The sequence below is a fragment of the Macadamia integrifolia genome, chromosome 5 (genome assembly GCF_013358625.1).
Source record: "Macadamia integrifolia cultivar HAES 741 chromosome 5, SCU_Mint_v3, whole genome shotgun sequence".
Lineage (NCBI taxonomy): Eukaryota > Viridiplantae > Streptophyta > Magnoliopsida > Proteales > Proteaceae > Macadamia > Macadamia integrifolia.
Window position 1 is genome coordinate 39,107,819 of NC_056561.1, and position 27,669 is coordinate 39,135,487.

Here is a 27,669-nt window from a genome sequence, read left to right on the forward strand (position 1 = left end):
ATTCACATATGTATTCGAAAATCACACAAGATAATGAGAGTTCTTGAGAATTACATAATATAAGTAATTTTTTATTAATTTAAAAACCTATTTTTTACCCATGACGTCAAAAAATTATATGAATAAAAGAAAGAATAACCGAAAATGTTATGACTTCTCAATTCATCACTTTAGTTACAAACAAGATTTACCATTAAAAAAAAGTAGAAATATAAATCTTAAAAAAAAATAAAAAAAATACAAATGGCTGAGAATGCAAGGGAAAGACTCCAAGGCATGCGGACTCATTAACTAAAAAAAAAAAAAAGGGTAACTGATTCAATATTATTGTAAAACTTAGTACACGATCCATATGGAGCCATGGACTATGGTCGTAGGGCCGGTTTGATAATTTTTTTGCCGTTTCTTGAAACAGAAACGGCAGAAACATAAATTTATGTTTATAGAAATAGAAACGGAATTGATGGTGTTTGATAAATTATGTTTATGGAAGTCAATAGTAACCAACGAAAGAATGGCCACGAGTCGTTTTCAGAAACGACGAAACAAGTAAAACTTGTTTTTTACTTGTTTCTCCTTGGTCATTTATTAAACCATAAATATGTAGAAATTTCAATTTAAATTTATAAAAACAAGTGAAACGAAACAGTTTTATCAAACGTTTTTTATTATGTTTCTGCCGTTTCTAGACACAGAATCAGAAGAAATACGTTTCTTGAAACGTTATCAAACGGGCCCTTACTATTCAACAATTGGATTTGTTAGATCATCATTCAATGTGGACAGAATTTAAAGACCAGAATGAGGATCTGATCGGTTTCTATCGATTTCAATTTAAACTAGATCGGAATTCACTTGGGTTTACCTTTTCTTTATTGTCTTAGGATGTTTTCTTAGGATGTTCGTAATATTTTCTTCTCACGCACTATGTTTTTTTCCTGTTTCTGGAATATAAGTTTTTTTTCTACCAAAAAGGGCAGGGGGGGGGGGAAATAAAAAATCTACTTGTAATAGCTTATTTCAAATCTGCCAAAAAATAATAAAAAAATCGTATATTTAGTAGGTTTTCTGTACAAGTAGGCCTGGGCCGGATAAGGGGATTCGGGGTCGCCTCGGCCGGTTCGATACTATACGTTTCCTGAAAACCTACATGTGTTTCACGAGGTATGGGTGGACCGATCACAAGAACATTCACATTCCGACCAAAATTACATGGCGGCATAGAATTCTGAATCTGAAACCAGAAATCAAAGACAGTTGAATCTCTATCTTCTCTTCGTTGCAGTTTGATCTCGTCGCCCTTAAGCAAGGTATACCATTTCGAAACCCTAATTTCTCTAAATTCTTGGTTTCCAGGTTGACGTTGGTGGTTCTTTAAATGTCGGGATATTAGAACGTTTCCAGAGATTCACGTACAGGTTTGATTGATCTTTTAATTTGTTTCGGCGCATGATTTTATTGTTCAGTGCAAAGGATTCATGGGGAGAACGAACGAGACTTCTGCTTCTGCTATTGAGATTGACGATGATAAATCGCCGGCTTCTGATCAGATCAATCCCAAGTTCTCAATTAATGGTTTCTCTCTCGAGTTGTTACGTTGTTCCATCTTTTTCAGCCACAATGTCCCTCCAAAATTTTGGATGCTTGACCTTGTTTTCTCCCGTTTTCAGTTTTGCAGCTATTAAAATCTGCTCAGATGCAGCACGGATTGCGACATGGGGATTATACTCGTTATCGGTATAGTTTCTCTGATCGAGTACTTTCTTGCATTTAGGGCTAGTTTATGCTTATGCTCTTTCGTTTTTTGGAACCGTCATTGTTCAAGTTGTTTTGTTGTGTTTATTCTCTTGTTAAATTGTTTGTAGGAGATACTGCACGGCACGATTGAGAAGGTTATACAAATCACTGAAGTTTACTCATGGTCGTGCCAAATACACTAAGAGGGCCATAACTGAATCAACAGTGACGGAAGTGAGGTTTGTTGTAATGAATTTTTTTTCCTGGGCCTAGCGGTTGGTCCCCCTTTCCTCATTTGGAAAATACATATTTGTAATCTAAATGAAAGCAATTAAGTGAAACCGGCAAGTATGCTTTCTGTTTGAAAATGAACAAGTTGGAAGTGCATGCATAGAGATCCCCAGTTGTACAAGTCATTGATATGATACCTCATGTTCTTTCGTATCGAAATAGGTTTCTTCATCTAGTCCTTTATACGGCCGAGAGAGCTTGGAGCCATGCCATGGAGAAAAGGCAGTTGCCAGATGGCCCAAATGCACGCCAACGGATATACTTGATTGGTAGGTTGAGGAAGGCTGCAAAATGGGCCACACTTTTTGCTCAATTGTGTGCCATCAAAGGAGATTCCAGAACCTCACTAGAAGCAGAGGTGTGTACTTGTATGCTTTCTTTGTGGTTCTCTCTCTTTTCTTACCTCCTTATGTGCTTATAAATTTATTGTTTCAATAGCAAGTCAATATGGGCTTCTTGTATCTAGAACGTCTAACCTTATTTTGTTTGCCCCTTGTCTTGTTCCCGTATGTTCTTTAAGTTAGGGATAAAAGAGAGTTTTCAAAATTATTTAAAAGTGATTTACCATTATGTCATTTTTAATAGTTGTCATTGTTTTGCACGTCTAACGAATACACATGTGAAATGACAGGTGTTACTCTCACTAAAAGGAAAAAATGTGTTAAACTAAGAGGAAATTAAATAAGGTTACACATTATTGGACGATCAACTTGCTATCGGACATTTAATTTATTTTCGATTAGTCAATTTTCGCAAAAAATTTCGACATATTTCTGTATTGGCAGCTGCGGCATCATATTGATCGAATGAAATTTGAATGGGTACACTTGACGATATGAATCACTTGAAAAATAAACGTATTGGTCTGTAGCGGATCTCTTACAAGATCAATTGGGATTGGCTCTGGTTCGTTTAGAAAATGCGGTTCGAGGAACTATATGTGGAGATTCTTGCTCTCCAATTAGCTCTATTCAAAGCCATAAAAGATACGAGGCGTAAGCTGAGCCTGTTTTTCCTCCCCACTTCTCCTATGGTTATCTTAGGTCTGCCCATAGTTCTTTTGGTTCCCTCAATCTAAATCACGTCACTTCTTCGTACTGGGGTATTTGGAGGCCTCCATTGGATATGGCCATGCCACCTTAGACACTCTCCCTAAGCTTATCATGAATCAGAGCAACACCCAAACCAGCTCTCATGTGAACATTCCTTTATAGTTTATCCTTCCTCATTTTGGACACGTTAAGATGTGTCAATAAGAAAATCCCTGAAAAGGAAAACATGCAAGATGTGAATTCATTGAGCTAAAAAAATACAGGATTTAGGCCAAACAGAATTGCACCTAAGCATAGGTGTTATATTTTCAATCCAATAATAATAAAAAAAAAGCATAGGTGTTCTATCGTATTTACTGTACCGATCCAATACATTGCAAAACATGGTTGGTATGTGTAGAGACCATAGCTGCAATATTTGGTGCCTACAGTATGGTTGATATAGCATGATAGAATGATGCATTTGTTAGGATTACTAAGTCAATATTGAAAACCATGAGTTTTTCTCCATACCACTATTGGCAAGTGTCTTTGTATTAAATCCCTTTCTATTTCTTGCCTTTTTAACTTAAAAATATGATAATTAAGTGGTGTTTCAGTTGTGTATATCAAAAATTTTGTCATAAAAATGTAAAATAATAAAAAAAATGACTTTTTTTTCCTAAAGGAAGTATCTAAAGGTGAAATAATTATTTATTGATGATCTATAAATCATCTAATAGATCTTTAAAGCTTCATTTTGTTTATAAATGATGACAGTTTTTAAAAAATTTTAAGAAAAATTAAGATAGTCAACACATGGTTTTTTTTTTCTACCTTGAAAAGTTATGTTTATAAGTGAAATACATGATGTATAACGATTAACTTTTGCTCGCATGTTGTAAGTGTATCATTATGTATCTTAAACTTTCCTTGTATCCAGGTTTATTTATACGTATTTTGAAATTAATGTCTTTCAATATTTTTTATGCAAACCATGTGAAGCTATTTTTCTGTTGTGGTAGTAGAGGTCTTTGGCTTCCTGCATGAGGTTGGAGGCTGTTGCGCCCCCCCCCCCCCCAACACCCACCAAAAAAAAAAAAAAAAACAAACAGAAGGATGGCATGATGTTGGAGGTTCAATTGGCTTTTTTCCTTAGAATTTTTCAGATACTGATGTTCTTTTCAAATTTCCGTCAATTACCTAATTAATAGATCCAACTTAATCCAAACTGCATTCTGAATGTCTAGTTAGCTGACCCATTGACTGGTCAATGCCTTGAAGCATTACTGCTTAGGTAATGTGTTTGTTTGTCCAGGCTAGTGCTCAATGACCCAAATGGCACTCAAATGCCATTCAGATAATCCATGAAATTTACTGCTATAATAGAAAGTGGATTTTTGTCAAACAAGCATTTCAGGTTCAGTAATTGGTGGAATGCAGCAACATTGATATTCTGTAATTTTCAAACTGATTATGCTCATCCTGGTCAAGGACTTTACTCTTTTTTTCTTTTGAACAAATCGACCATTGCGATGATATTATTTTATTTGGAGATGCTAGATGTGGATGATATGACTAGGAAAATAATAAAAAAATTATTGGACTCATGAATTTTTTGCTGCTGATTAACTAACACTAAGACACAATAGGCTTCTATTGAGATGGTATGTATTTATGAGAAGAGAAGAAGAGATGGTGGGTATTATAAGGCATATTGATATATTCATGTTATCTTTAAGAGTGCGATTCTTGCATATGATGCAGTGCTGCTTCTGTTGTCCATGAACATGGAAATTGGGTGCAAGAGATTTGTGTTTAACCAGTACTGATACTGGCAAACAAGCACTATGTGTGATTCACATCATAAATTTGCTAATAGATCATTTTAATTACTTGCATGTATGCAGGTTTCTCTACATTTTTTTCAACAGAAGGCAATTATAATATCATTGAAGAAAAGGAGCAACTTGCCTGTGCACTGAGCAGCACTGCATCATATGCAAGAACCACATACAAATTTATTCATGTGAATGCTTATGTACATTAGATTTTCAGATCTTATAATCTCAACTCAACTCTACTAAGTCACGTCCCAACTGTTGGGTTTTGTGCTTTTAAATATTGCAATCAATCTGGGTACATTTTAAAAAAATTGCCATTAATGAGGTCATTAATGGAACTACATGCTTTTATTCTTTAATTTTGAAAGATATATTGAATGATTTTCATATATTACTCTTTATTGGGTGTTAATGAAGTTTAGGAATTTTCTCGATTAAGCAAGTTTTCCTTTTTAATGTATAGGCATATGCCAATTATATGAAGGGAAATTTTCTTTTTGAACAAGATCAGAATTGGGACACCGCATTGAGTCATTTCAGGAACACCAGGTGCATCCTGACTTCATTAATATTCCATCTCTATCTTATTGTATTGTTGCACAGTTCAAAGAAAGTGTACCATTTTAAAAAACTGTTTGTCATTTGTGTCCTCCACCTAACATCTTCATTTGATTCATTTCCACCTGGAGAGACTTCCTATAAAAAATTGAATGAATTTCTTCCATTTTATTTTTTTTCAGATTTTCACTTCATCTGGCTCATCTAGCCTATTGAACCTGCTTATGTTCTAATTATCTTTCTTAGCAAAGATTGGCGCAAGGAGATTAGATATATTCCTGTGTTTTAGATTTGTTTTTTCTTGTTGTTTAGTGCAATTGGTCACTGACTTTGAGAGACTCATAGGGCTGTTTATGAGGAACTTGGAAAGTATGGAGACTTGGACAATCAAGTTTTGTGCCGTGAACGTGTTGAAGAGCTAGAACCAAGCATTCGGTATTGCCTACACAAAGTTGGTGAATCAAAGATACAGACTTCTGAGCTTTTAGACATTAGCAAAATGGAAGGACCTGGATTGGATCTTTTCAGAGCTAAATTGGAGGTGATTGGTTTCTTGCAGCCTTGTATTGATTGTGAAAGTTCAAATTTGTTTTCATAGCTTTGATTTGTGTAATTTAATGGATGTCCTGCCACTATTCAACATCATCTGCTTCTGAGAGAGAACTTATAGCTTGTTTTTAGTGGCTTTAAAAAATCTTCTATGGTGCTTCTGTCTACAAGATTGTGTATCTTTCAAAATGTCTACGCTATATGTTTCTGTATTACTTTCTGAGGAGTTCCATCTTTTAAGTTTGTTACTTCTATATTTACTAAAAAGCATGGTTTATTCCTCCCGATGAAATAGCTATATGTATGAGATCTTGGGTCAAAGCAGTGTCATTCATCATACATCAGAAAGAACATTACGCAAATACTTGTTAGATTGTGGATTTCTTCTATTCGAAGGATTTGCAGTAGATGTTAATCTGGGACATTTCCATGGGCATGTGTGGGTCAAGTTGTAGGCTTAGTTTGGGGTATAGGCTGGGTTCTTGGGCTTTATCTCTCTCTATATGCTGTAATCTTATCTTGGATGTCACTCCATGTGACCTTGTATCCTATTTCTCTGGTACTCCGACTGTCCCAAAAAGATTCTATTGTTTGGAAAAACCCATTTTTTGAGTAGGGAAATTTAACAAACTTCATATCTTGGTTTTTAAAATGGACAAACATTTTGTGACAGTGAAAAACCTCAAACAGGAATATCTTTGTGGGACGGAGGGAGTGACAAAATTCTGTTGTTGCTCGTCGGAAAAAAAAGTTAAAATAAAATAAATAAATAAAGTCTTGATAGTTTCTTGTACAATTTGTGTTTTGCAGACTGTTATGTCTGAGGCAAGATCTCAGCAGGCAGCAGCGATGATGGAGTTTTGTTGGCTTGGTCATAGATTTCCAATCTCCAATGCTAAGACCCGGGTCTCCATATTAAAAGGTTTGTGCAGTTCTTATTTTATCTGAGTATGGGGACAGAATTGGAAGAAATAGTTTTAAACAGCGCATACAATTGTGAGCAATAGTAGGGCCATGGGTTCAGCTATCTAGCAGCCCTTTTTTTTGGGGGGGGGGTCATGAGGCAATCATTTATGTGGCTGAACCTGCAGTTCCAAGACATAAATGAAGAATTTTGACATAACCATGAATGACGGTGTTGGATAATAGAGTTGTATCTTCCCCCCCTCTCCTCCCTCCCTGGAAAAAAAAAAAGAAGCTATTGTAAGGTGTGAATATGTAGACTGGATTGATGCCTTCGTCCATGCTTTTTGGAGGTGTTGATAATTTTGATGCATACTAAACTCTTTTCCAATTGGATTGGCTTCTAGAAGTTTTTGTCCCCAGTTTAATTGCGTAATCTTTTGATGTCTTGGGAGTTGACTAGACAAAATTCAGAGGTTATATTTCAAGACTGTCTTCATATGGATGATCATGTCGATTATAGACCATAATAAGAGAAGTGAATGACAAGGAGAATGTGGCAAGTTTAGAGGTAAAAGTGCAACCGATATAGGTGAGATGGGCAATATGTTCGCTACTGTTTCACCTAAAATCTCAACTGTTAGGGAAGGGCAGCATTAATATATACATCAACACTTCCCCTGCATGTGCAGGCCAAGATACACTGGTCCTTGCATGTGAAGTTCACATGGCATTTGCTTTGCACAGCACCAAGGGAGAAGAAATATTGGAAAACTCTTTTAATGCATTTCCTAGGAGTCAAATACTTGACCCCCCTACTCTGATACCATGTTCGCTACCATTTCACCTAAAAGCTCGAACTGTTAGGGAAGGGCAGTGTTGCTCTGGACATCCACACAATAGACTTTTGGTTGTACCCTCCCTCGTTGACTATGCTAGCTTTCAGCTTGTATGGAACTAAAATCTCTGGCTTATAAAAAGAATGGGCCATGTATATGAATAAGAGAAGTGGATGATAAGGAGAATGAGAGCTACATGACAAAGATTAATTTCATAATGTAAATATAGTTTTGCTTTTAAGAACTATATGGCCCCATAAATTTCATAGTATGATGCATATGCGTCAAGTTCTTAATGCTATTGGTGTTAATTTTAACCGTACAGGCATGCCCAGGTTTTTTATTATTCGGATCAGATCAGCTGATCTGCCCGATCTGTATCAGTGTCGGTGGAGACTAAGATTTTGATGGTTTGCATCTCGATTAGTAGATATCCGGAAGTTCTGCCTTCATCCTTCAATCTAAGTCGCTGACTTCTCTCCTCTTCTCTTCCCCTCTTTCCTTCTGTATTCTCCATATTTGTCAAGTCATTGACTCACTCCTTGAGGTCTAAGGAAACCTGTGGACACAAGGCGCCAAACCTTAAACCTATTGTGTCAAGCACTCCATGTCTTATAAGCTTCAATTGTTTCTCATTTCTTCCCTTCAATGTTTCTATAGTCTCACTCTTATATTATGAAATGAAAAATAGCTGGAAAATATAGCATGTGATATGCCTTGGTAAGGCCAAGGTATCAAGGCAGCTGTGGCCATCATGGTAGCTTGGTACCATGAAAACTATGGTATCTCCTGTAACTGATAATGGATGAGATTTGAGAATATCAGGTATGAATTTGGATACCAGGGGACAAGAGCTCAAGAAGAGGGAACCCTTCTTTTGGGCTTTGGTTTTCCATTTCGAGTGGCAAAAGTGGGTTGGATTCTTGTTCTGTAGACATTTTTTGAGCTTTACTTTTCCATTTCAGTGTTTCTTGTCCATGGATTTGGATTGGCCAATCCAGTCAGAATCAAAAGCCAATCTAACCCTATAGGGATTTACAGTGGAATGGGGTTGAAACAGGACTGGTGTACTAACCCCAATTGGCTAGGACAAGATTCCTTGTGTCAAGTTTCCCAAGCCCAACAAAAGGCTTAGAAGGGCAAACCCAAGCCTAGCCAAACCTCAGTACTGGTTGGTTTCAGCCAACCAGGGTTGCTCCATTGGGTTTCTCAGGTTTGAGTGATTTGTTGAATTCAACACGTATTCAAATGCTTATATGATAATTATATTATATGGTATACATAAGGATATATCATATATGTGCATAAAGAGATAACAAAACATGTATTATCATTAATAGTATAACATACATCAGGATATATATATATATATATATATACACACATATACATGGTTGGTTACTTCTGTTGTTGCCTTTCAAATAGAACTATTATTGATAATATTTTGACTCTTTGAAACATCAAAAAGGGTTTTTTTTTCTTTTGGGGTGCTCACAATGTTTCTTAGAAGCAGTGTACTGAGCATGAAGTTTCTGCCTTCTCATTCAGCACTACCCTAGTCGCATCCCTAGTTAAGAGTGGGAATATTATTGGACTTCTATAAGTTCTTCAATGGTATTCATGTGCAGCCCAAGCTGGGTCTTGTACTTCTCTATATTGGTAGAAAATTCTAACCTTTTATGCCTCTTTCTCAGTGCATTAACGATCTTCCATGAACTTTTGAAAATATGTTTATCTTATTAAATACTGTATGCATCCTTTTCTCTTGTTATATGCTTTCAAAACCGGTTTCTGATGCTGCAGTATCTTTTTTATTACAAAACTTGATCAGCTCAGGAGCTGGAGAAGGATCTATATGGCCCAGCAGCTGACTCACTGTCTACAGAGAAAAGGGTTGGCATTGTTGACAAGATCTTTGCTGCATATCATGAGGCCAGAAGCTGCATCCGCAAGGACTTGGTATGGAACACTAATTATTGTGCTTAACATGCATTGTCATACTCAGGGACTTCTGTTTGTACAACCTGATTCTAGATGTTTCATTTGTTTTTGACTGTCCGCGTAATGAATGAGAATGACTTACCTCATTTGCTCTGTGTATCTGGGTTTTTCTTGTCTCTTACAACCTGCTTATGTTAGGACTCTGCAGGAAACGCTGAAACTGTGAAGGACAACCTGAATGGACTTGATAAGGCTGTTAGTGCCATCTTAGTGCAGCGCACAATAGAGAGAAACCAGTTACTGGTTAGAATTGCCAAAAGTAAATTTAATAAGCACCGCGAGGACAAAGGTGAGAAAATCACAAAGCCAGAGGAGCTTGTTCGTCTATATGATCTTTTAATACAGGTAAATAGCAAAATTTGTAATATTTTGTTTGACCTGAGATGGTCTTTCATTTTTATTCTCTAGACCATTTACTTTTTTCAGTAGATGTTGTCAAGGTGCATCAAGTACAAAGCTAAACTTGAGTTTTATCATTTTTATTTGCAGAACACAACTGATTTGTCTGATTTAGTTAGTTCTGGAAGAGATAGAAAACCCGAAGAAGTGTCTTTTGCCGAAGGGTATTCTATTAAGGGCCTAGCTTTTTTGGGCAGAAAGGTTTCCCTTTTCCTCTCTTCCTAATCTTTTCTGCTAACTCTAGGTTTTGCTTTAAAATAAATTTTACGATGGATGGTTTTTGTTGGGATTTAAAATGTAACCGCAAGCTTACGGATCAGTGTAGTTACGGGTCCAACACAGGGGGATCAGCCACTTTATTTTTTTATTTCTCTTAATAATGCGAAAGTGAACCGATTAATGGTTGTGATCTAATTCTAATTACCGTCCTAAACATATGTATCTAAAATAACGTCCTAACCATTCGTCAATTAAGAATTTAAAGACGCAAGCCACGCAATTAAAATTAAATAAATAAATAACTGAAAATAAATAACCCACGCAATTAAAAAAAAAAAAATAAATAAAGGAAAAAATGTTGAAATAAAAATAAAGTAAAAGAAAGGGGAGAAAGCTAGAGAGAGACTCACAAATAGGTTTCTCTACTTAGCCCGAGAGATGCATCATAATATGAGCTTCCCTACTTGACCAGAGAGTCACTCTTACAAGAGTTACTCTACTTGGCTTTAGGGAAAGGGAGACAATTAAAATAAAACAATAAATTGATGGTTCTATGGCTAGGAGGGGCAAAGCCAATACATACACTAGCCATGAACCTTGGGGGAAAGGGATAGCAATAATGTAACGATTGAAATTAAAATCCTAAATTAAGAAAGAAAGGGTAGTCAGAAGAGGGAATGAGAGGGGGGAGAGAAGACTACTGAAGGAGCCTACTTACTTGAATCAATACTTGAACTTGAAAGCTTAGGTGATTTGAGATACTACCAGTACTAAAAACCAGATCTGGAATAAACCAAATCTGAAATTTCTAGTACTGGAGAAAACAAATCTTAAAAAAAAAACTGAACTTGAAAAAAAAAGATGCTTCACGGCTCGTGATCTTGTCACGTAGATCTAATCCTAGAACTATAACTTTAAAAATTACAACTCAATTGCATAAATCATAAACATAAAAGACTGAATAAGAATAAAAGAGTGGTTGCATTAATTGACATAAAAAACTATTACAAAAGTGATTAAAACAAAAATAGAGAAGAACTAAAACTAAAGAGTGAGAGAGGGAGAGAGAGAAGAAAACTAAGTATAAACTAGAAAATAAACTAAGGGGAATAATAATATAGGAGGGGGGAGGAAGGGGCTTTTATAGGGTTTTTTTCTTGCCTCCTTCCTTCTACAAGTCTTCTTTAAGAAAAGAAAGAAAATAAAATAAAATTAAATCTTGGTAAAAATCCTCATTCTCTGAGATATTGTGTGAGGAAAGAAAGAATTTGTTTCCAAAATTAATAAATTCTATTCTTTCCTTACAATATTCACCAATATCTTATAATCTTGATTAAATCAGAAAGGAATCTCTGCATAGCATCTTCAAGATTTTGTGAGGTGGCAAAGAGAGAAAATAATCTTCAGGATTTTGTAGGAGAGAGGATGTGGTACCAATGAGTGGGTCCCACCTTTGGACTGGTTCTTGATTCACTTTAAGCACTTTCTCTTGTAGACTTGGAAACTAAAAAAAACAAGAAAAATAAAAGTAGTACTATCCAAAGTGGGGCAAAATGTACAGTTATATCCTTAAGATTTCACACATTATTGTGCTCATCAAATTCCCCCATAAATTTTGCTCATCCTCGAGCAAGATAAATAAATAAATAAATGAAAGAAAAAGCTTAACTCACTTTTGTAGGAATCATGGTTGCATTTAGCACGTGCAACAAGCCTTTAAACCCCTAAGTTATCCTAGTGGACGAGTTGTGTCTCGTGGGTGTTTGCAGTGAATATACACTCAAAATTCAGAATAAACAAATCCCAACCTTGGCTAAAGGTAAGGCTCATACCGATCTAGAGCAAAGATAATTTTTCTTACAAGGGACCCCCATACTTGAACTTTTATTACCCTTGATCAATTCCAGGCACTAGCATATTTCTTAATTTGGAACTCACCTCGTCTCTTCCAAAACATCCTTATCTTAAGGCAAAACCACTTGTGAAGAAATAGGGAACCAATGACTAAGGCGTTGGAGTGTTTTTGACCAAAACATATTACTAAGCATTAATGACATTTGCACATTTTTTTCTCCTTTATTTTCGTTTAAACTCTATTCTACTCCACTACTTTTGGCCTGAATGATGTGGTGGAGCAAACACCGGACACCCAAGTTACTATGTAGCTTCGCTTTTTGCATATGCCCACAAAGACAGTGATGCTAGAGTTCCTTCAGAAGTTTCCTCCCAAGGAATTTCGATCAAGACCATGGTTTAAAGTATCTCCGATACCGATACGATACCCTTTGATACGTATCTTAAATTTAGCAGATCGATACGATACACACCGATACGATACATGAATTTTTAAAATCCTTTCGTATCGATGTATATCCTATGATACATACTGATATGCATCAATACGCCATCGATATATATCGATACGATAAGATATGCATCGATACGACTCTATGAAAAATATAAAATCGAGGTGAAATGTGCGTTTCGGTATGTATCGGTACGTATCAATGAGTATTGGTATGTATCGATCTGTACGTATCGGTAAGTATCTATATGTATCGGTACGTATTGATCGGTACGTATCGGTATGTACTGATACAGTGCACTACGGTCATATAATGGCCAAGATGGGTAATTTTTCAAAAAAACACGATTTTTTGAAGGGTTCTGTTCCAAAGTTGCTACCAGCCATATTTTTCCTCTAACTAAAGTGGAAATCAAGGTTGGGAACAAGGATATTACATTTATGGGACAACTACAAACCTTGAATTCTTAGTCCGATACCCTCAATTTAGTGTTTATACATAATACATGTTATCAATAGCTTTTTTTAACAAATTCTTTATGCAAAAGTGTTTAAAAAAATGTTTCCTATCCATTTATGTGTATTTTTAGTGTATCTTCGATACGATACGATACCCTCTGATACGTATCTTAATTTTGGCCGACCGATATGGAAACCGATACCGATACTTTAATCCTTGATCAAGACACCACGCTTCCTGAGGCGCAATGCCCTGTTTATTTCCAAGGGAATCAACTCTTATTATTCTTTATACCACATTTCACATTTCATTTAAAATTGTGCATTTGTCAACCCGTGCCAAATTAAAAAGAAGGTCCAAATCAAAAGTACAAGGAACCCACAGACTTACATATGGTCCAACACCATAAAACAGGGGACTCTTATTTTTCAAAAGAAAGTCCCATCTCAATACACAGGCTTGTTTCTTTCTTCTCAACAGGGTTTTTATACGTTCAAAATGGGTACCTTAGTCAAAACTTTTATTTTCATACATCAAGCAATCGAATGGTATGATCATTAGCCAAAAACCAAAGTAGGACTTCATCCTTTAGCAAGCTAAAAAAAAAACAAAAAGAAAAACAAATAAAACAAAGTGGAAAAAGCAGAAACTGGTTTCCCTCCCCCACACTTAAGTCATGCAATGTCCTCAATGCATGGAAAGAATTAAAAACGAAGACAATTCAAGGGGGTCATACCTGATTAAAAGTTAATCATCAGTGTAAAGAGGTTTATGGAGATCCATAACCTCTTCACTACCAGTATTATGAAACTTGAGGAATGGTTTCAAACGCTGACCATTAACCTTCGAAATTACCCCTGTTCCTAGATTCAAAATCTCCACAGCCCGATGGGGATATACATTATGGACAATAAATGGGTCATCCCATCGGGATCTAAGCTTACTAGGAAAAAGATGCAATCGAAAGTTGTACAATAAGATCTTATCACCAATTGCAAAAGATTTACGCAGAATGTGCTTATCATGGAAAGCTTTAGTCTTTTCCTTGTGAATCCTAGAACTTTCATAGGTTTCATTCCTAAGTTCCTCCAACTCAGATAGTTGGAGCCTACGATGAATTCCCGCATCAGACAAATCAAAGTTGAGCTTCTTGATGGCCCAAAAGGCCTTATGCTCCAACTCAACTGGTAAGTGACAAGCTTTCTCATACACCAAATGGTAGGGAGACTGACCAAGATCGGTCTTGAATGCAGTCCGATGGGCCCATAAAGCATCAATGAGCCTAAGGGACCAATCCTTACGGTTGGGATTAATAGTTTTCTCCAAGATTTGTTGGATCTGCCTATTAGACACCTCCACTTGGCCACTAGTTTGGGGGTGATAAGGGGTAGATAACTTATGGGTGATCCCATACTTTTTCATTAGGGCCTTAAAAGGCCGATTACAAAAATGAGTACCCCTATCACTAATTATTGCACGTGGTGCACCAAAGCGGGAAAAAGTGTTCTCTTTTAGAAACTGGACCACTACTTTGTGGTCATTAGCTTTACAAGGTATGGCCTTTATCCATTTAGAAACATAATCAACGGCCAAAAGTATGTACAAATTCCCAAAGGAATTAGGGAATGGTCCCATAAAATCGATGCCCCATACGTCAAAGATCTCAACTACCAAAATAGGGTTGAGGGGCATCATATTCCTTTTATTTATAAGGCCAAAAGATTGGCAGGCTGGACAAGCCGTGCAAAAATCAAAAGCATCTCTAAAAAGAGTGGGCTAATAAAATCCGCATTGGAGAATCTTTGCGGTAGTCTTCTTAGGTCCAAAGTGTCCACCACATGCATGATCATGACAAAAAGAGAGAATAGAATGTTGCTCATGATCAGGAACACATCGTCGGATAATCTGATCCGGACATATCTTAAACAAATAAGGATCATCCTAGAAAAAGTGCTTAACTTGAGAATGAAACCTATACTTATCTTGGGTGGACCAGTGATCCGGAGTCACACTTGAAACTAAGAAGTTGACAATGTCAGTAAACCATGGTTCACTGGACACTGCAAATAACTGTTCATTTGGAAAGTTCTCGTTGACTGGAGAATCGACAGTCAAGGAATTGGGAAGCCGGGATAAATGGTCTACAACTAGGTTTTCAACTCCTTTTTTATCCCTAATTTCTAAATCAAACTCTTGCAAAAGTAAAACCCACCTAATGAGACGGGCTTTGGCATCCTTCTTCTGAACTAAGTATCTGAGAGCAGAATGATCAGTATACACCACCACATGTGAACCAACTAAGTAAGACCGAAATTTTTCTAATGCAAACACAACCATTAAAAATTCTTTTTCAATGGTTGTATAATTGAGTTGTGCATCATTTAAGGTCCTACTAGCATATTAAATGACAGTGGGCAACTTATTAATCCTTTGACCCAAAACCGTTCTTATGGCAAAATCCGAAGCATTACACATCAGTTCAAAAGGTTCAGTCCAAACAGGTGGTTGAACAATGGGTGCATTGGTCAACTCTTTCTTAAGTTGTTTGAAGGATTCTAGGCACTCTTTAGAAAACTCAAAAGTTTGATCTTTGGCAAGTAATAAAGTGAGAGGTCGGGCTAACTGACTAAAGTTCTTAATAAACCTTCTGTAGAAGCCAGCATGCCCTAGAAAAGTATTGGACGTCCTTAACAGATTGAGGAGGTGGTAAATTATCAATTAAATCCACTTTGGTTCTATCTACCTTAATTCCCTCATTGGATATTACATGGCCTAAAACAATACCAGATTTAACCATGAAATGACATTTCTCCCAATTCAAAATCAAATTCTTAGATATGCACTTTTTCAAAACTAGAGAAAGATGATGAAAACATTCAGAATAGGAATTCCCATGAATTGAAAAGTCATCCATAAATACTTCTAAGAATTTTTCGACCATGTCAGAAAATATGCTTATCATGCATCGTTGGAACTTAGCAGGGCATTGCAAAGCCCAAAGGGCATACGCCCGTAAGCAAATATTCCATATAGGCATGTAAAAGTGGTCTTATGTTGGTCCTCTAAAGCAATTGGGATCTGGTTATAGCCAGAATATCCATCAAGAAAACAATAGTATTCATGTCCAGCTAACCTCTCTAACATCTGGTCAATGAATGTCAATGGGAAGTGGTCCTTCCAGGTTACCGCATTAAGTTTCCTGTAGTCTATGCATACTCTCCACCCAGATTGGACACGAGTTGGAATTAGTTCATTATTGGCATTGGGAACTACAGTCACACCAGACTTCTTAGACACTACGTGAATTGGGCTTACCCATTGGCTATCAGAAATTGGATAAATTATTCCATGATCCAAGCACTTTAGGATCTCTTTCTTAATAGCTTCCATCATCACTGGGTTAACTCTTCTTTGGGGTTCCGTGGATGGTTTGGAATCCTCCATAAGATGTATATGATGTTGCACAATAGAAGGGCTTATACCCTTGATATCAGTCATGGTCCAACCTAGGGTTTCCTTATTATCTTTTAACACTTTAAGTAACTCCTCTTCCTGGTTAGAAGTCAAATTTGAAGAAATTATTACAGGAAGAGTCTGGTCAGGCCCTAGGAAACCATACCTCAAATTAGATGGCAACTCCTTAAGATCTAGCTTAGGGGGCTCAACTATAGAAGGTTTGGGAATGGAATTGGAAAGGGGTCCTAAGGGCTCCACAGGTGTGTGAAGACTCAAGACTTTAGAAAAGAAATTTTCACTATCATCATCCAACTCATCCATACACTCTTGGAATTCTGAATCAAAATCAATATCAAAGTTGGTAACTAAATCATCAGAAAAATCCAAGAAAATCCTCAAGCATAGTGATCTCTTCTTCCATATGTGGTTGCTTGCCAATCCTAAACATGTTAAACTCAACAGTTTGGTTACCAAAAGATAATCTTAGGAAACCATTCCGGCAATTGATTAATGCATTATTGGTAGCCAAGAATGGTCTTCCTAGAATTATTGGGATCTCATCCTTGGTTGAGAAGGGCTTGGTATCTAACACAATGAAATCAACAGGGAAAATAAATTCCCCCACCTTTAGTAAAACATCCTCAACCATCCCTTTAGGAATTTTAACTGACCTATCTGCCAACTGAAGAGTAGTTCCAGTGGCTTTCAATTCTCCCAATCCAAGTTGCTTGTACACATGGTAAGGTAAAAGATTCACACTTACGCCAAAGTCAAGTAAGGCATGCTCAATGTAGGTGTTGCCTATGACACAAGATGTGGTAGGGCTCCCTGGATCCTTATACTTGGCTGCTATAGGCTGAGTAATTATAGAACTAATGTTACCTGTCAAGAACGCATTTTTGGGCACACTAGTGATACATTTGTGAGTACACAAATCTTTCAGTACCTTTGCATAGGCGGGGATCTGGGATATGGCATCCAAAAGGGGGATGTTCGCTTCTATTTTTTTGAAGACTTATAAAATTTTGTCCATGGAAGCAGCCTTCCTTTTGTTTACCAAGCGATTAGGAAATGGGACAGGATGAACATAAGGACTGTTAGGGATTTGCCCCTGTTCAGAAGAATCATTTTTGGTTTCCTCAACCAAATCATCTTTAGTTTCAGAAAAATCTTTAGGTTCATCAGACGAACCTGAAACAAGAGGCACACTTGTGTCCTCAACTGAAGGAGAGTTAACATGAGTAATAGATGAGGAAGATTTAGGAACGCTCTGTAGGTACTCTCTACCACTCCTAAGGGCATAAACAACATTACATTGGTTAGAGGGCCCTTGTTGGGTCTGACCTTGTACTATATTCAGTGGTGCATTAGTTGATGTTTGTGAACTAACAGGCTGATGATGCCTAGGGTTAGGCTCTGGTTGACTGGATAAAGTTCCTTTCTCCCTCTCACGCATAATTAAGACAACTTGAGTGAGTTATTTCGTAAGATTTTGATGGCTTGTCATGAGGAGGGCCATATTTTTTTCCAAGTCACTTATTCTACTTGCTTCTCCAGTGTTGGTAAACCCAGGGGGTTGCTGATAAGATGATAGGGGAGGGGCCCTAGGAAAACTGGCTTGAGGTCCTACATTTGACATAGGTAACATAGTGATGTATTGAGATTTGAGTTCAAAATTATTGCCCTGGGCTTGTGGTAGAACTATGCAGGAAGGTTGGGCTGTTCTAGCAGGGTAGAACCTATCTTTTAGAGATTTAGGTGAAGGGTTTTGCTGTTGGTCTCCCATATTGAAGAGTTTTAAAGAGAGCAAACGTATAGGATCACTACTTGTTGGATCTCTTCTTTCTAACCGATTCTTAGTATTACGTACCGACCTAACACTCATGCAACAGAAAACTACCCACAACTAGAGTAAGACAAGCACAAAAGAATGGATAGCAAAACTTTTTTTTTTATGATTTTTTTATATATTTTTTAAAATTTTTTTTTTATTTTTTTGGCTTTTTGGGAGCTTACCGGCAAGGATCCGGGGTTGCTCAGGTCAATTCCTGAGGTACTGCTACAGGGCGAAACCTGTCTTTATTATACTGTGAGGCATGGCGACCTCCACCGATACAACTATTATTGCAAGTTGTTCTTCTCAGGAATTCAATAAAAGAAAAGGAAAAACAAAACAAAACAAAGCACTCCGATTTATCAAAAGAAAGCGAAAAATAACATGGAACTGTCTCCCCGGCAATGGCGCCAAAAACTTGTTGGGATTTAAAATGTAACCGCAAGTGTACGGATCAGTGTAGCTACTGGTCGAACACAGGGAGAGCGGCCACTTTATTTTTTTATTTCTTTTAATAATGCGAAAGTGAACCGATTAATGGTTGTGATCTAATTCTAATTACCGTCCTAAACATATGTGTAAAAAATAACGTCCTAACCATTCGTCATCTAATAATTTAAAGACGCAAGCCACGCAATTAAAATTAAATAAATAAATAACTGAAAATAAATAACCCACGGAATTTAAAAAAAAAAAATAAATAAAGGAAAAAATTGCTTAAATAAAAATAAAGTAAAAGAAAGGGGAGAAAGCTAGAGAGAGACTCACAAGGAGGTTTCTCTACTTAGCCCGAGGGATGCATCATAATATGAGCTTCCCTACTTGACCAGAGAGTCACTCTTACAAGGGTTACTCTACTTGGCTTTAGGGAAAGGGAGACAATTAAAATAAAAACAATAAATTGATGGTTCTATGGCTAGGAGGGGCAAAGCCAACACATACACTAGCCATGAACCTTAGGGGAAAGGGATAGCAATAATGTAACGACTGAAATTAAAATCCTAAATTAAGAAAGAAAGGGTAATCAAAGGGGGGAGAGAAGACTACTGAAGGAGCCTACTTACTTGAATCAATGCTTGAACTTGAAAGCTTGGGTGATTTGAGATACTACCAGTACTAAAAACCAGATCTGGAATAAACCAAATCTGAAATTTCTAGTACTAGAGAAAACAAATCTTAAAAAAAAAAAACTGAACTTGAAAAAAAAAGATGCTTCACGGCTTGTGATCTTGTCACGTAGATCTAATCCTAGAACTATAACTTTAAAAATTACAACTCAATTGCATAAATCATAAATATAAAAGACTGAATAAGAATAAAAGAGTGGTTGCATTAATTGACATAAAAAACTATTACAAAAGTGATTAAAGCAAAAATAGAGAAGAACTAAAACTAAAGAGTGAGAGAGGGAGAGAGAGAAGAAAACTAAGCATAAACTAGAAAATAAACTAAGGGGAATAATAATATAGGAGGGGGAGGAAGGGGCTTTTATAGGGGTTTTTTCTTGCCTCCTTCCTTCTACAAGTCTTCTTTAAGAAAAGAAAGAAAATTAAATAAAATTAAATCTTGGTAAAAATCCTCATTCTCTGAGATATTGTGCGAGGAAAGAGAGAATCTGTTTCCAAAATTAATAAATTCTATTCTTTCCTTACAATATTCACCAATATCTTGCAATCTTGATTAAATCAGAAAGGAATCTCTGCATAGCATCTTCAAGATTTTGTGAGGTGGCAAAGAGAGAAAATAATCTTCAGGATTTTGTAGGAGAGAGGATGTGGTACCAATGAGTGGGTCCCACCTTTGGACTGGTTCTTGATTCACTTTAAGCACTTTCTCTTGTAGACTTGGAAACTAAAAAAAACAAGAAAAATAAAAATAGTACTATCCAAAGTGGGGCAAAACGTGCAGTTATATCCTTAAGATTTCACACATTATTGTGCTCATCAGTTTTCTACTTCTCAAGGATCTCTATGAGGCTGAAATGTATTTAATTTGATCATTTATCTTAGAAACCTCTTGCCAAAGAATCTAAACTTCTTTAAGTAAAACATTCTGTAGATGTGAGTTTTTTGCATGAGCAGCTCCTCTAGCTAACCTGGATATTATGGCTATTAGTTGGAAGAACATAAAAGGCAGAGTTTTAGTTTCTTCTTCCCTTGCCCCCACTCTCTGTACAACACTGAATGGTCCTATGCTGATGCTGGTAATAAGATAAATGGACTTATTTTAGTGGAAATAAACCTTGGGTTGGATTTTATACATGTTGGGCCTTTGGTCAATGAGTTCTTATTGTAGTGGGCCCAAAATATAGTTAGGTGGTAGGGATACGGAATTTACTCTATTAGTCTAGTTAGATGGCAAGGTTCAAGAACTCGTTTCGTTTCGGTTGTTTTAAAACCACCGAAATACCGTCAAAATGGTGTACTTTTTCCCATGTGTTTCGCTGACCATTTTGGGGGCTAATGACTGAAGTGGCCGAAATTAGCAAAATGAGCGAAACGAAATGACCAAGATGGCAGAAATTTCGACGAAATAGTGCATTGGGCCGAAATGAGCAAAATTTCGAAATGAAATGACTGAAATATGACCGAGATGACAGAAATTATGTACTTTTATATTTCGTATGCCATTTCGTCTCGGTAAAAAAGAAAATTACCGAAATATCCGAGATTTTGGAAAGATTTCAACAAGTTTTCAAACCTTGTTAGGTGGTAGGAATATGGGATTTACTTTATTAGTCTAGTTAGAGTCTTTTCTTTCTCCCTAATTGTTATTAAAGTGTTTTAGTTGGGTTTGATTAGCTCTCTATGATTCAAGCCTTGTTTTAGGCCGAGTTTTAGTAGTAGTAGACTACCTCCAAGGTAGGCTACTGGCTGGAGAAGTTTTAGGCCTAGTTTTGTTCCTGTATTAAGTTTTTTATTTAAGTGAATGTAAGGGCTATGTCTTGCACACAAATTTAGTAATGAAGAAGAAGCTTTCTGCTTTGGACCATTAATTTAGTTCTTCTTGTGGGAGTGGTTAAATTTCTCTTGACTCTTGAGTAACGTGCATCATTTGTCATGAGGTGGGAAATGGGGGTTGGTTTCCAACTTGCAAGTGAGGTTTGAAATTGAAGTACTCCATACGGTTGAAACTCTTCGTGATATGTTTGCAGGTGCTTTTACTTGGCTAAATCTTACAGTTTAGCTGGAAAGAGGGCAGAAGCATATGCATTGTACTGCCATGCTCGCACTTTAGCTGATAATGCTCTCCAGAAACTTCAGTTTGTGGCTGACTCTGACATGGTAATTATGTTAGCAGTTGAATTATTTTGTTGCTTCGTATCCATGCCAATGACTTGTGAAACTGAGACATAAAATGCTTCCATCTCTTATGGTTGTAGTTCTGTGTTGGTGCATTTGTAGATGCGTGTTATTGATATGCTTATAAGCATTTTAAAAATCTTTTACTGGATTTTAATTCGTAAGAGAGGGACTGGGCTGCTTGTGAAATTACTAACTGTCAGTGATTTTGTAGAAGGCATATAATAGATCTTTTCACATCATGCCATACCGCCCCCTATTTTTTGTGTTTTGAATGAAAGGGTGCTTCATAAGACATCCTTTACAATGCATATAATAATTCTTTTAACATAATACCACTATGATACCTAGTTTTGTGTGATGTGGCACGGCCAGGGAATACCCCAAATTTGTTGTTGAGTTAGTGTTCTTTATAATATCTATCTCGCAAAATTGAAATCAACGTTGCATATCGAACTAAGGGAAATAAGGAAGGTAATACATTGTTTATGGAAAAAGAGTCCTAGTGTACTAGGTGGTAAAATTAAAATGAGGGCCACAGTATTGAATAAGGATGCTGAATGGATGGAATAGGTGGTTAATGGAATTAATTTTTTGTGAAGTTGTATTAGAGTTTTAAGGACTGAATGGGTTTCATTATGTGGAGGCACAAAAGGAGCCAAATGGCAAGTCCTAGAATGGTAAGTATTCACAAAAAAACAACTAGCCCACAACTTACTAATCTATGGCATGTAAAGAAATTCTAAAAAACTACAGAAGAGCCCTACTTAGTCCACTAAAGCCTGTAAAATCTAAAGCCTATAAAACCCAAAATCCAATTAATGCCAAGGCCCATAGACCCGGTTATAATGGACTACAATATTTCTGCTGCAATCCATGACCAATTTGGACTGGACGCATCTCCTCCTGATCTACCAGATGTTAACAGAACATTTTACCCCATATAATACTTACCGAATTACAAACTTCAAGCCTGAAATAAGTGGCTCCACAGGCAATAAACCTGGAATCTGGCCTGCAATATTGTTTTGCTCCATATCAATGTGTCCTGATGCTTTTAAGTCTTCCATTAACAGGTACCGATCCAAGGGTTGAAGCTGTTAGAGAGCAACTGCAGATCAAACAGTTGCATTGAACATGCTACAGCAATTATGGAAGAGACAGTGGCTCCAGAAAAGCTCTCTAAAGGAATCTCTACCATATCATTGACTGGAGCTGAGAAGAAGGTATGTTTTAGGATTATGTTGTGGGTTTGGTGTGAAATTTCTTTACTTTGTAAAAGAGATTCCCGATAGGTCATTAGAGAAATATATTCCAGATAAGCATCTTCATATAGATGTTAGGCAGTACCATAGCCAATCATGACTGACATACTTTTCCCAAATAAAACCTGGGTAATCTCTTGCAGGACTAGAGTAGTTATTTTATCATTTAGAAAAATAATAATAATAAATAAAATCAAGAGTACTTATTTTATCCTGACTTCAGTTGACATTCTGTACTTTGGCCAATATGTCATGTATTAACTTGAAGCTTAATGAAGAGGTAACTTACCGACTACATCTACTACTAAAACATTTTATTACATGCAAAGAAAAAAAAAATGATGAATTATGCAGCACAATCTTAAATCCTCAGGTAATTTTCTCATCTAGAACTATAGGAGTTAGAATAACTTCGAAAATTTGTTTTAAACCGAGAATGACAGTGCAGCTAAAAATAAAACTCTGATTTGAGAAGGAAAAAAAAAAGATTTAGAATATTGAGAGAAAAACTGGGCTGATAATATTTAATAAAGGAATGATGTATAGAATGAGTGCAGAAAAACCCCAAGGGGGTAGCTGAGTTGGCAAGGGACCTTCGCTTTGTTTTCAGTGAACGTGGAATGGTTCTCATTTAACCCCGGTATGACCCGGTCTATGTGGTTGTGAGGTCAGTATGGGCCCACAGGAGTAGTTAGGCGAAGGCCTGGATACCATCGTTAGCCAGAAAAAAAAGAATGAGTGCAGAAAATTATTTGAAATTAAAGACTGCAGAGAATTTGAGGAAGAGTAAGGGGCAAAAAAAGGAGAAGTCTGTCAACTATTCACCGTGAATGGTTTACTGAAGCTTGCCCATCACACCATAGAAATGAAGCGTTTCGTTTGATGTAAACCACATCAAGTGGCCTGCAGGTATTGGGCCCTAGATCCGATGACTGATTTTGGATCAGATCTGATCTCTAGTAAATGATGAGAGTTGAAGATATTAAAGAGCTGGATTTAGAAACTAAAATCCTAGATTTGATATAGCATAATTATGAAAATCAATAAGCAAATAATAGAATAATGGTGAAAAAAAAAAGATATTGATAGCTAATAATGAGGGAAGGGAAGTACGAGGTATCCATGGGAATAGAAGAGAGAAAATGTAATGCAGGAGTAGATTACAAGAAACTACCCCGGCAATTTATAACCCCAAACAATACAAATAGGACCAGGAAACAAAGAAATAAGACCATCAAATAAACCCCCAAGGATATAATACCCATATAGGAGCAAAACCAGCCCAAAACACAACTCGATAGGAGAGAGAAAGACCTACTATAGAGCTGGAGAGAGAGAGGTCCGGCCAGGTCTGTAGGAGTCCGATTGAGCTGCACTCTTGGGCGTAGATAGTCCCTAGGGAGGGTACAAAAACCCCCAAAGTTGAGAGGATTCTGACGGCTGGTTGTGAAGTTACAAGCTTTCTTGATTTTCTGACCTAGGAGAAATAATCGCAGGCTTCAGGAGAGAGAATCAAATCTGGTTTGTAACTTGGACAGATATGAACTTTTGATTACTCACAACAGGTGTATACTTCAACAACAGTAACTTTAGGATAAAATAGAAAGCTTTAAACAAGAAGAAACAAAGGGAAAAGTGGGGGAGGAGTTGCTTTCTTGGCCCGGGCTTCTCACCCACAGCTGTCCCGGCTGTTCTAAGCAATTGACTGCAGTTATTCTTTATTCAAATATGAAATTATGAGTACATAGGCTTCTCTATTTATAGAGGGCAAAATAACAATCAAACTACTATTAGGAGCTAGTTTCCCAATAGGACTAGACACTCCTACTTCAACTAGGAGTTAGTTTCCCAATAGGACTAGACACTCCTACTACAACTAAGAATTCAAAATTGGACTAGGAATAATAAACCTATGTGGAAAACAAATAGTCCTAAGACAATTTGGACTTGACATACCACTTACTCAACTCGATGGGCCCAATGGCCCACTAATTAATTAAAAACAACTACTAATTATTACCCTAGCTGATGGTCCCAATTGACCCTTATTTGTAAGGGTTCGGCTGGCTTCTTGGCTGGACCCTTCTTCTTCTCATATTTCCTTTCATAATGTAGATTTACATCAGCACCCCCTTTCTTAGAATCATTCAACTCCGATGAATGGATAAGGGACATGTAGTGCTCATAGAGGTCCGTGTCAAGGCGTTGAAAGTCATCGGCATGGATCCAAGTACAATCCTCTCGTGTCGACCTTTCCATTTGATGAGGAAGGAGTAGTACCTTTTTCCCCCACGAGCTGTGGTGAACTTGTTGTCAAGAACATCTTCGATGACATCATCTTTAGGATTTGCAAATTGAGGAAGTTTGAGGGTGTGTTCAGTGTCACCGTCATCAGAATGGTGTCCCAAATATATCGTTAGATCAGCTACATTGAATACATTATTGATCTTCAGAGTAGGAGGTAGCTCTAGCATGTAAGCATTAGTGCCAATGCGCTTCAAGACCTTGTAGGGACCCATGTTCCGAGGATGGAGCTTGTGCACTGTACCAGGAGGAAACCTCTCAGGTGGAATTCGAACCATTACCAAATCACTAGGCTGAAATTCCACGTAGCGACGATGTCGATTGGCAGTTGCTTGGTATCCGTTTGCTAACAGCGATGCGACGACGAACATCAGCATGTACCTCCGTGATGTGTCTAAGGAACTCATCGGCTTCCACATTAATACGGGCCTGGGGTGGCAAAGGTACCAAGTCAATCGGTCGTTGAGGCTGCAGTCCAAGGACAATCTCAAATGGTGTACGACCTGTGGTGCAGTTGACGGAACTATTATAGGCGAATTCAGCATTGTCTAGTATAAATGGCCAAGTCTTTTCATAGTCTCGAACTAGACATCGGAGTAAGTTGCCAAGACTTCTGTTCACCACTTCGGTCTGTCCGTCTGTCTGAGGATGGAATGCAGTGGAGAATTTGAGTTTAGTATTTGTTTTCAGCCATAGAGTCTTCCAGAAGTAGCTCATGAACTTGACATCCCTATCCGAAACAATTGTCTGTGGTAGACCATGTATGCGCACTATCTCTTTGAAAAAGAGTTTGGCTAAGTGACTTGCATCAAGAGTCTTCTTGCACGGGATAAAGTGTGCCATCTTGGAGAAGCGATCTACTACCACAAATATGGAATCATACCTTTCCCGTGTAGGTGGTAAGCCTAGGACAAAGTCCATGCTTATGTCTTGCTAAGGTGAGTGTGGAAAGGGCAGCGATGTGTATAATCCTGTATTCTTCTTTTCTCCTTTGGCAAGTTGACAAGTGCGGCATCTCTGTATCACATGTTACACATCCTTTAAGAGTTGAGGCCAAAAGTATAAGTCTTTCATCATGGAGTATGTTTTGTCCTTGCTAAAGTATCCACCCATTCCTCCTTCATATAGCTCTCGAATTAAGTGATGTCTCAAAGAGGTGTTTGAGATGTAGAGGCGAATGCCTTTGAAAAGATACCAATCATGTATAGCAAATTTGTCATCCCGTCCTCCTCCTTGGAGGTTGTTGAATACTTCTGAAAAATCAGCATCACTAATGTACTCTTCTTTGATGTGTTCCACTTCTGCACTTTGTACCATGAAGGTGTTCATCATCATCACCTTTCGACTAAGTGCATCAGCCACTTGATTCTCCTTCCCAGTTTTGTACTTGAGAGCAAATACGTATCCTTGCAAGTATGAGATCCATTTAGCGTGCCGATCACTAATGGTCTTCTGTGAGTGCAAGTATTTGAGTGCTTCATGATCCGAATAGAGCATGAACTCTTTGCCAATTAAGTAATGCCTCCAATGCTTGAGGATTTGAACAACATAGAGTTCTAAATCATAAGTAGAATACCTTCTTTTTGTATCATTCAACTTTTCACTGTAGAAGGCAATCGGATGGCCCTCTTGCATAAGCACTCCTCCTATCCCAACATGGGATGCATCAGTAGCCACTTCAAACATAAGATCAAAATTGGGTAGTCTAAGCACTGGTGCTTCTCTCATCTTTTGTTTGATCAAGTTAAAAGCTTTAGTGGCTGCCGGAGTCCATTGAAATGGGACTTTTCCCCCTTTTGTGCATTCTGTAATTGGGGCTACAACGGCGCTGAAATTCCGGATGAATCTTCGGTAAAATGAAGCAAGACCGTGAAAGCTACGAACCTCGGTCAAGGTCTTTGGAATAGGCCAATCAACGACACTTTTTACCTTCTCCGGATCAGCTTCTATGGCTTGTGAAGACACAATAAAACCAAGGAAGATGACCTTGGGCACCATAAAGGAACATTTCTTCAGGTTGATGTATTCCTTTTCTGCCCATAGTACTCTCATGACACTTCTCAGATGCTCCAAGTGTTCATTTTGTGCTTTACTGTATATTAGTATGTCATCAAAGTACACTACGAGAAATTTGCCGATGAAGGGTCGTAGTACATGTGTCATCACCCTCATGAAAGTGCTAGGTGCATTGGTGAGGCCAAAAGGCATAACCTTCCACTCATACAGGCCTTCTTTTGTTTTGAAGGCTGTTTTCCATTCATCCCTTGGACGGATTCGAATTTGATGGTAGCCACTCCGTAGATCAATCTTTGAAAAGATGGAGGCTCCTGTCAACATGTCAAGCATCTCATCCAAACGAGGAATAGGAAATC

The 27,669-nt window shown here is 37.4% G+C and overlaps 1 protein-coding gene across 1 annotated transcript in view; it reads left to right on the forward strand.

Moving 5' to 3' along the window:
• The first annotated feature begins 1,108 nt into the window (after window positions 1-1,108).
• The window catches only part of LOC122079917 (signal recognition particle subunit SRP68-like), a 29,981-nt gene continuing 3,420 nt past the window's right edge, over window positions 1,109-27,669 (forward strand). Inside the window, exons 1-13 of the mRNA XM_042646704.1 lie at window positions 1,109-1,310; window positions 1,467-1,575; window positions 1,671-1,737; window positions 1,866-1,976; window positions 2,191-2,386; window positions 5,367-5,452; window positions 5,807-6,002; window positions 6,821-6,932; window positions 9,584-9,711; window positions 9,892-10,098; window positions 10,243-10,350; window positions 21,579-21,710; window positions 22,805-22,954. Of these exons, the coding sequence (XP_042502638.1) occupies window positions 1,479-1,575; window positions 1,671-1,737; window positions 1,866-1,976; window positions 2,191-2,386; window positions 5,367-5,452; window positions 5,807-6,002; window positions 6,821-6,932; window positions 9,584-9,711; window positions 9,892-10,098; window positions 10,243-10,350; window positions 21,579-21,710; window positions 22,805-22,954 (1,590 nt within the window). The 5' untranslated portion in view covers window positions 1,109-1,310; window positions 1,467-1,478. The remainder of the gene's footprint in view (window positions 1,311-1,466; window positions 1,576-1,670; window positions 1,738-1,865; window positions 1,977-2,190; window positions 2,387-5,366; window positions 5,453-5,806; window positions 6,003-6,820; window positions 6,933-9,583; window positions 9,712-9,891; window positions 10,099-10,242; window positions 10,351-21,578; window positions 21,711-22,804; window positions 22,955-27,669) is intronic.